This window comes from Echinops telfairi, unplaced genomic scaffold (assembly GCF_000313985.2).
Source record: "Echinops telfairi isolate 266 unplaced genomic scaffold, ASM31398v2 ScPeMD7_16;HRSCAF=60, whole genome shotgun sequence".
Lineage (NCBI taxonomy): Eukaryota > Metazoa > Chordata > Mammalia > Afrosoricida > Tenrecidae > Echinops > Echinops telfairi.
This window is the reverse complement of record NW_022103913.1, coordinates 7,757,439-7,767,256: the sequence shown is the minus strand read 5'-3', so window position 1 is coordinate 7,767,256 and position 9,818 is coordinate 7,757,439. Positions and strand designations below refer to the sequence as shown.

Below are 9,818 nucleotides of genomic sequence, written 5' to 3'. Positions count from 1 at the left end.
CTGTGACCTGGGCTGCTTCACTGGGGTGAGGGCGGGGCAGGAAAGGAGCTGACCTGAATGCCCTTGATATTTGTGTCCCTGAACTATAGGCCAGAGGCTCTATCAGCACAGTCGCTGGAGCCTTGGCCTCTCACGAGGACTTTCTGATCTGAGTGCCCAGTTTGGGGTGTAACTGTAGTTCCGAAAGTGCTGTCAGAAAGACAGAGAGAGTGGCATGCCGAAAACCAGAGATAAATGGGTAACCCCCGGGTCGGAGGGACTGACTCATCCACTCCCACCTGAAGAGGGCCACACCCCCTCCAGCTCTCGTTCAGGTCACATTCTGGGCTCAAAAGGCAGCCTGCACCATTTCTGTGGTTTTCCTCACACCCTGCAACACATGTGAAACAGAGCTTTCCTACCATAGCAGCTACGGAGACAATGGTGTTTGGCCGCCTCTCGGCATTAAGTTGGGTGGCCTTGGGCAAGGCCCTAACTCCGAGCCTCGTAATGCACAGCAGCTCCTTACACTGGTGCCTACCTTACCTGTGTCACAAGTTAGCCATGAGAAAGCAAAACCAAACTCCCTGCTATCAAGTCAATTCCAACTCATAGCAACGCTTCAGGACAGGGTAGAACTGCCCCTGTGGGTTTCCGAGACGGTAACTCTTTAGGGGAGTAGAAAGCCTCATCTTTCACCAGAGGATCAGCTGGTGGTTCTGAACTGCTGACCTTGCACTTAGCAGCCCAATGTGTGACCAACTATGCCACCAGGCTTCCCAATGAGAACAACAAATCAAATTCCAAACTCACAGTCATGGAGTCAATGCTGAGTCATAGCGGCCTTCTGTGGGTTCCCAAGACTGTAGCTGCTTACGGGCGTAGAAAGCCAGTCTTTCTCCCATGTAGCTGCTGGTGGTTTTGAGCTGCCAACCATGCAGATTGCAGCCCAAGGCATAACCACTACACCACCAGGACTCTAATGAGAAGACAAAGTCCTTGGAAGAAGAAGGAAGATAACTATGCTCGGTCACATCTTTCACCTTCCTTGCTATTTTCTCAATGCTATCCTGCTCAGAGAAAGTCTTACACGCCATCGGATGCTTTCGGCTGGATGGACAGAAGCTGAGATAGTTTATTGTGCCAGCCTGGCCGATAAACACAAGTGGGACTAACTGAAGGGCGGAGAGATAAATGGCTTGGTGAGTCTCGCCTTTCTTGTCTCTCGCTCTGTGATCATCGGACCAGTGTGCGGTTGCCTTGCTTGTCCTGTGCCTCAATTTAAAGGCTACACTACCTGTGGGAAGCCTAGCCTGTGGACTGTGTCGCTGTAAGTTGAGGTCCCTTTAAGACATCGCTGGAGCTGGGGACTGGCAGTTGGTGACCTGTCTTGTGATTGGCTGCTGTGCTGACATAGCCTAGCTCTCTCTATAAATAGAGGAAGATCTGGCAGCAGATTGGACTGGAAGGACTGCTAGTGTCTCACATCTCTCTCGGGGCAGTGAGTTGAATTGAGCCATTTGTAGTGCTTTATAATTTAACGGTTTCTTTCTTGTATTATATATTTAACTGTATATGATTTAACAGTTCATTCCTTGTTATGTATCTAATTATCTTTATAAATAAATATATTAAATTATCATCAATTTGGTTTTATCTCTCTAGAGAACCCTGTCTAACACAGAAGCCATTCCAGAATACTCGGCACTGAGCGCCTCTCCTCCTGCTCTGTTGCTGACAGCCTCCCCGCCCCCCCACTCTCCCAGGCTGCCCCCACCCCTCACTCGATTAGCTGAAGGGGCTGGAAGTTCTAGCATCTCAGCCACATGCCCAAGGAGCCACTTTAAAGGTCTCCCCACTCTGACTCTCATCTCATGCTACTCATTCCTCAGAGATGACAGAGGACAAAAGGAAGCCAAATGCATCCACACTCTACCCATCTTTTCACTCCTTCCCTCCTGGTACAAAGGGACCCTCCCATCGGTAATCGGCCTCTCTGTCTAGGGTCCATGCCCTACAGCTTCCTCCAGAAACTCCTTCTACTACTTTCCATTTTCCTGCCTGGATCTTCACTCTTCCTTGCTATCAGCCCAGCACAGAAAGGGGCCCTGGCTATGGAATTTGTATCTCTATGGGGGTTGGGGGTGGGGGTGGCCAGGGGCTGGATTCTGATCCTGGGCCCAGGGGAACAAGATGCTAGGTGAGAACAAAATGGGGCAGTTGGGAGCCTTGGGGAAGGCTTCAAGGAAGGGTTCTGAAGAGGAGAGAGAAGCTGCAATGGAGTTGCTGGATGGGGCCAGACTGTCCACATAGTCAAACTTCTCCGGCAGACCTTGTCCTTCCTCTCTCCATCCCTTTGTCTGAATTTCCCCTTCTTCCCATCTTAAAGAACTCCAAAGGTGGAAGATGGCGGAGACTTCGCTAAGAGACCCGGAAACACTTACCCTCCACTTCCTCCTCCTGTTTGGCTTCTGTCTCACCTAGAGCCGTCCGGTCGCAGACTGTCGTCTTTGAGACGCTTCCTGTCCGCGTCGCCATGGTTCTCCAGAGGCTCTTCAGGTTTCCCTCTGTTGTTCGGTCAGCAGTCTCAGCCCATGTGCGGAGGAACATTGGTGTTACAGCTGTGGCATTCAAGGAACTTGATCCTATACCGAAACTTTTTGTGGACAAAATAAGAGAATACAAATCTAAGCGACAGGCATCTGGAGGACCTGTTGATGCTGGCCCAGAATATCAGCAAGAGATGGAGAAGGAGCTTTTTAAGCTCCAGCAAATGTTTGGTAAAGCAGACATGAATACGTTCCCTAGCTTCACGTTTGAAGATCCAAAATTTGAAGCCGTTGAAAAACCTCAATCCTGAAGCAATATGTAAAATCAATCTGGTAATTTGTCATGGGTTAGTTGCAGAGTTAAGCAGTAATTAATAAACATGTTTAACAATTGTCAAAAAAAAAAAAAAAAGAACTCCAAAGGTCTCGGTCAAATTTCCAGTCCCTTTAAGAAAACAAAAGTCCAGGTCCAGGTAAAGTCATTGGCAGTTGGGTAATGTAGACATCTATACTTTTTTTTAACTTTAAAATATTGTTTTGAAAACACTTTTATGGGTGTATAGTTCACGTATCAAGCAATTCAATAGTTCAATCATATAAGAAGAGTTGTGCAATCATAACCACAGTTGTAAAACACTGCTTCTCTTGTCCTCATTGCTATCAGCTCCCCATTTCCTCCCCAACCGCCCCTGCCATGCCCCCAAGGAACCATCAATCCAAGTACTGTCTCTATAGATTTACCTGTCATGGATTCCATATACAGAAAAACATACCCCCGACCCCCCCCCCCCACAGAAGCTCCAAACAAAAGACCAATAACAAAATAAAATGGAAAAACCTCAATTAAAAAGAAAGCAAAAAAATTTTAAAACTAGAACAAATTGAAGAGAGATCAAATGACAAGGTGTTACATTTTCACCTGACTGCATCTGTAACAATCCACTTGTCAATGCACTCTGCATGAGAGCAAGACTGTCCACATCCTTGGTCCAGGGTCAGAGGGTTCACCAGAGGCTTAAGCCACATATGTTTCCCCCTCACTTTTTTTTAATTGAAACAACTATAAAATGGGCCAATAGGGAGATTAAATGATAAGACATTAAATTTCAACCTAATTACTTACATGTGCCATGATCCAATTTACAATGCTCTCTTCCTAATAACAAAGATATTCGCATCCCTTGATACGGTTAGTGAGAACTCATCAGAGGCTTTACCCATGAGTGAACCCTGCAATGGATTCTGGGCTTCCACAGTCATCCATAGTCTTCTTCAAACTGGGTGCCCACAATTTACGCTAAGACATCTATAGTTTTGTTTAGCAAAGAGTAGAAAACCACTATTGCTCCTCAGAGCTGGCACTCTAATATAATCTAACAAATCCCTCCACTAGCAACAGTCAGATTCTCTAGGGCTGGCAAGCAAAGGGTCACACGCTCCATAAGCCAGGGTCCTTACCCAGAGGCCAATTATGCTTTCTCACCAGGAACTTGAATTTGATGAAAAGCATATGGTTGGAACCCAGTAACTCTGCCACAGCCTCTTGGAAGGATTCCTCATAGGTTTCTGCTTCAGGGGCCCTGGCTCGGCCTTCTTCAAGGCCTTCCTGAAACTTGGCTCTTCGGCTTTTCCTGGAACTCTGTGGGCTACTCAACATCCTTCCAATACACTCACCCCTGTTTTCGCCAGGGATGATGCTGCCACTTACCACCAGAGACCCTTAACTGGTACAGCCTTTAAATATCCAAAATGTCTTCTGAGGACCTTGAGGAAGCCACGCGACCTCTCACGCTACCGTCTAAGAATGGATACGATACGCACACCTGGGAATCATCAAGCAGATCTCCTCGTCCAATCAGTGGTTTATTGAACACGTTTGCAGTGCACCTGGGTACACCGGGCTAGGTGACACTGACAAAATAGGCTGTAAGTGGCTGAGAAAAATAAGCCTCAAATAAGTAGCAAGATCATCACAAAGGTGAGGGGTAAAGTATTGAGACAGAGAATACGGTGGGAGTTGGTGGAAGGTGAGGGTAGTGGCGGCGATCCCAATTTGGGTGCCGAACTTAGGATGGGGCCAGGCTAAGCGCAGCAACCGTTTGGGGGGCTGGGAATAAAGACTTGTGCAGGAGGTGGGAATGGGTTACTTAGAACCATGAAAACGAAAGAAATCCACGGGGTGGGGTGAGGAGTTCGTAGAGAAAAGGGTGCAAATCTTAATTGTAGATAAGGATTGAAGACTCTGCTCGTGAACAAAAGATATGTAAGAGATGATGCATAGCGTCCCTCTCTTGTCTTCCTCAAACTACATTTCCCAGAATGCTGCAGAAACGGCGGGCGACCCGGAAGTTGCTCTCAAGCACTTCCTACCCAGGTGGCCTTGGAGGATTATGGCGCCCCTTAGGTCCTCAGTGTCGCTGTGGGGCTTCCTGGCCTGTTCTCGGAGCGCTGAGTTTGTGGGGTTCCGTTCCCAAACCCGGCTCCGACCCAACGCCCTGCCGCAGCCGCGACGCGGACTCTGCGGGGCTGGACCGCCATGCCGCCGGCTCGCCTCCACGGCTGGTAAGTGACCCGCCAGATGTCAAAGGAGACTGGCATCTGCTTCTGACTGCGACGGCGCCCCGGCTCTTCCTGCTGGGCGCCCTCGGACCCTCTGCGGTGCTGCGCCGGCGTCTTTCGTTCGTTCGTTCATTCATTCAAGCTGCCAGCGGCCCCTGGGCTCGGCCGCACACCGTGCTGGAGCTGGAGGCCCCGCAGCTGCAGCCGAGACTGACACGGGCTCCTCCTGGGGGGAACTAGCTTTGTGGAAGATGCACATGGGAGGGGCACCCGCTTAGCTTGGAAGGATGGGCAGGGTCCTGGAAAGTTTGCCCCAGTGGAGATCTGGAGAAGCGTTACAATCAGAGAGAACGGCGTGGGCAGCCCTGGAAGGGAAACTGAACACAGGTAGTTTGGGAATTCATTTTGGTAGTCCGATTAAATAGACTCGCAGCCCTTGGGAAAACTGCAGAGTCCTGTCTATAAAATTGGGATAGTAAGGCTTCCTGTAAACGTCCTTGAAGATCTATGGTCAAGGAGACACTAACAGTAGCAACTATTATGATAGTCATTGCTGATGCCGTTTTAACCTCGGCCACTAGACTTGGATGCCTTCTGGGGAAAGGTTGGGACTCGCCTCATCACAGTGGATGCTCAGTATTTTTAAAAATCCATTTTAGCAGAATCTGGTGACTCCAGGATGAAGAAGCCTACATTTACGGATGAGGAAGTTCAAAGCATACTCACCAAGATGACAGGTTTGGATTTACAGAAGATTTTTAAGCCAGCTGTACAGGAACTGAAGCCCCCAACCTACAAGGTCATGACCCAGGAACAGTTGGAAGAGGTATGTGAATGCAGGGCTGTGGAAGAATACTTTCCTGGATATTTTTTTATCCAGGAAAGTATTTCCTGGAAGAATACTTTCCTGGAGGGGCTAGACAAGAGCTCCCGGACTCCTCGGTGCTCACAGCCACTCTTCCATCGGCACTAGTGGGGGAAGTTCCAGCACAGGACAGAAGAAATTTGAGAGCAGGCAGGCAGAGGGGAGATGCCAGAAATTGGTAGGCAGAGCTGTACATCCAAACAGAGCCTCCATTCTGCTTCCCAAGAAGCACGAGTATCCTGTGCCCTGCCTTTGCCAGCTTTCTCCCCAGAGGACCATCTGCTGTGAGCTCCTTTGGGGCTGGAGGGTTGGTGTGATCGTGAGAGCCTGCTAAGCAGGCACCACAGAACCCCTGTAGGTAGCCCTCAGGACGAGCGTGTGGTAGGAAATACCTTGGTCTAAGAACGTGTGAAGGATTCTTGCACATGTCTAATTCAAAGCAATTTGGAGTCATAGAAGGAAAGAAAGACTATCCAGTAGTGTCTCCTGACGAAGGAGCCCTGGTGGCACAAAGCGTAAGCACACAGCTGCTGCCTGAAAGTTAAGAGACTCATACCCACCGCAGCTCTGCAGCACGAGGTGGCAGTCGCTTCCGGAAATCATCTGGGGCAGTTTTCTGTCCTGTAGGGTCACTATGCGTCATCAGACTTCAACACTAACACCCTTTTCACTCCCACAAGTGGCCACTGTTGAGCAGATAGAAAGCGCTGGAGTTGGCGGTGGAAAGTGTGGACTCTGGGCCTGAGCTGCCTGGGTTTAAGTCCTCTGCTGTCACTGGCTAGCAATGTCCTGAGCATCTAGCTGCTTCTGCTTTTCTCCCAGGAGGCTGAGACGGCGACAACCGCACTGACTTCATATGGGCACGAAACGAGCAATGCAGTCAGTGTTTGGCACAACATGTGGCCCGGTACATCCCCAGTAAATGCAACCTTTCATGGAAAGGTTGGGAGCCTGGCTCTGGCTCAGATGTGCCCTGTCCTTGTTTGTTGACAGTTAACCCTGCAGGGCGCTCTCAGCGCCACCACTGAGGCAAAGAGTAGGGACTAGGAATCCAAGTGGGGCTCCCGGCTCCTTCTTTTGAAGTCCTTAGCATGTGTATCTGTGCTTGTCAAATGATCCTTTGGTTCTGGAACCTCGTGGCTTTCCTTACAAAATAGCTTCTTTTGATAGGCTACCAGAAAGGCCGTGGAAGCAGCTAAAATAAGATTGAAAATGCCTCCAGTTCTGGAAGAGCGCACACCGATAAATGATGTGTTAGCTGAAGATAAGATTCTGGAAGGAACAGAAGCAAACAAACACGTGTTTACAGATATATCATATAGTGTACCACACCGGGTGAGTATATGCAATAGCACGCTGATCTCTACTTGAAAGACCAGGTGAGGTGGGTCTGAGAATTGCAATTTGGCTTTCTGTGATGCTCCAAACCAGACTTGCCCATGACTGAATGAGAGCCTTGTGGATGTTATAGCGGAAGGGGAGGAGAAGGGCAGGCAGCCCAGCCCCACCCACATTGTCCTATTACTGTTTTCCTACAGAGCAGGGACACGCTGTTATTAACTGATGCAAAGAAAGGGACAGGTGTGCTAAGGGCTGCACACAGGTGTACACACACACACCAGCATCTTCGAGGCAATGGGAGTCCCACCTAAGTATCTGTTGACCTTAGTTGCCGCTTTTTGAGAGATGTGTTTCTTCCCGTGAGTTCACTGTTGATGCCTCCAGTCCCTGGACCTCCCAAAGGACTCTTGATTTCTGTTTTCCGACTTACCTCCTCTGGTTGTCAACTCCAAAATAACACTGATGTGTTAGAAATGCAATACAGTGAACCCTCGCCACTTCGCGCTTCAACTTCCGCGGCTTCACTCTATCGCGGTTTTTGCGTAACAGCGCATGCTCTGTCATTACTGCCACTGATTGGCTCATACTGTACACGCTTCTGTCTGCATCACTACGTATAGGAGCTACGTATCAGATGCATTTTTGCTTTTGTACAGTGTACTGTAATTGTTCGCGATTTTTAAGAAATGTTATCTAAGCCCTATGATGGCACCTAAACGAGCTGCTTCTTCTAAGCCTTCTGACAATAAAAATAAGCGCCAGAGGAAGATGCTCACCATCTAGGAAAAGGTAAAACTTTTGGATATAAGGAATCCTACTTCGCGGAATTTCATTTATCACGGTAGGGTCTAGAACCGATTAACCGCGATAAATGAGGGTTCACTGTACTGGTTTCCTTCTTGTTTTTCAAAGTGAAAATGGAATTTCCCATCCAGCCCCAGCCCCTGCAATAGAATACTACATCATGCTGAGCGAGGGAGAAAGACCAACCTCATATTAATCTGTCTTCCATCATACGGTTAGAAGACAATTCGAGCTGTGTTCCTGTGTGTATGCTGGCTGTTTGCACACATGACACCGTGAACACAGTTCACAGTCTGTGTCTTCATTAGAAGTTATGTTTTGGGTGCTTTACCTTATATTTTCAGTGTTTTGAAGGCTGTCAGGTCGCAATTTTTAATCCTAAAGGGAGAAAATCACTTGGAATGATTGTGTTACTTTGGCAACAGTGTGTGTGTTTTGGTTTCATCATCTGCAGTACTTGGTAAAAGTTTTAATTACAACATCCTTAGAACACATTCAGACTTGTAGACTTCTAAAAAATTAAATCATATCTTCTGGTTAAATGAAAATCATTGAATTGAGTATCATTACTTGTATGTGAAAGGCTTTGTGTAAATCACTCTGGTGCTGGAGAAAGATTTGTAACCCACAGTCGCTGCTGTTTCCTGTTGTGTTACACTCTGAGGGTCAAGGATCACGCACAGTGAACGTTGCCAGCTGAGTGGTGCAGGCAGAGCCTGTGCATTGGCAGTTGGAGGAGTGACGAGACCGGTGGTCTCTCTGACACGTTATGTCTAATGCCAATAGGAAAAGCCCAAGGGCTGTGCAGAATTAAAGCTCCATACCTAGGTGTTCCTTTTATTCCAAGAACTTAGGTAGATCATAAAGTAATAAAAACACGGTTTTGCGATGAGGATGTGGAACAATTTGAAGAGGTTTGGTAATACTGCTTTCCTCTAACGTGGATGTAGATGAGTCTTCGATCAGCCTGTCGTTGTTGCACCATTCAGTGCTGAACCTGCAGTAACAATACTCACTGCCGTGTCAATTCCAATTCAGAGTGACCCTGTAGGGCAGGGTAGAACTGCCTCTGGGTTTCCGAGACCCTAACTCTTTACAGGAGAAAAAGCTTCATCTTTCTCCCTCAGAGCAGCTGGTAGTTTCGAACTGCTTACCTTTTTAGCAGCTCCACGCATAACCACTCTATGACCAGTTGGTACGTAATAAATGCTTATCACTCTGAACTTCTGACAGTTACACATGCAGCAGTGATTAGTGTCAGAAGTATCACACCTTGCCCAGTCTTTGGGGTTCAGAATCACCATTGAAATCATTGACACATAATTGCGGTCGGTCCATTTCCCAGTTGTATTTTGTATTGTTGATTATGTTTCCTGTTCCAGGAGCGTTTTATTGTCGTCAGAGAACCGAGTGGCACACTACGCAAAGCCTCTTGGGAAGAGCGGGACCGGATGATCCAAATTTATTTCCCAAAAGAAGGTCGTAGAATTTTGACACCAATAATTTTCAAGGACGAAAATCTCCAGGTACAGAGACTGGGTTCCCCACCGAACCTGTGTTGGCGGGTGATCTGTGGGACTCGCGGTGGTGTGTGCACTTTGCTGTTCTCCTGTAATTGCAGCCCTGCTGTCTGGTTTCAGACCATGTACACACACGACCGGCATGCTGATGTCCTCAACCTCTGCGTTGCCCAGTTTGAGCCAGACTCGGCGGAGTATATC

General features: G+C 48.1%; 2 protein-coding genes across 2 annotated transcripts in view; both read left to right on the top strand.

Annotated features, from left to right (window-relative positions):
* Positions 1-2,515: 2,515 nt before the first annotated feature.
* LOC101653269 (ATP synthase-coupling factor 6, mitochondrial-like) lies at positions 2,516-2,928 on the top strand. Its single transcript, XM_004712085.2, has one exon. It carries the CDS (start codon positions 2,516-2,518, stop codon positions 2,837-2,839), a length of 324 nt encoding a protein of 107 aa, XP_004712142.1. The 3' UTR covers positions 2,840-2,928.
* A 1,990-nt stretch (positions 2,929-4,918) lies between these two features.
* Positions 4,919-9,818, top strand: part of MRPS22 (mitochondrial ribosomal protein S22) — an 8,858-nt gene continuing 3,958 nt past the window's right edge. The window contains exons 1-5 of the mRNA XM_045287448.1: positions 4,919-5,090; positions 5,747-5,913; positions 7,123-7,287; positions 9,480-9,623; positions 9,738-9,818. The exon at positions 9,738-9,818 is cut by the window's right edge and continues 1 nt beyond it. Of these exons, the coding sequence (XP_045143383.1) occupies positions 4,919-5,090; positions 5,747-5,913; positions 7,123-7,287; positions 9,480-9,623; positions 9,738-9,818 (729 nt within the window). The remainder of the gene's footprint in view (positions 5,091-5,746; positions 5,914-7,122; positions 7,288-9,479; positions 9,624-9,737) is intronic.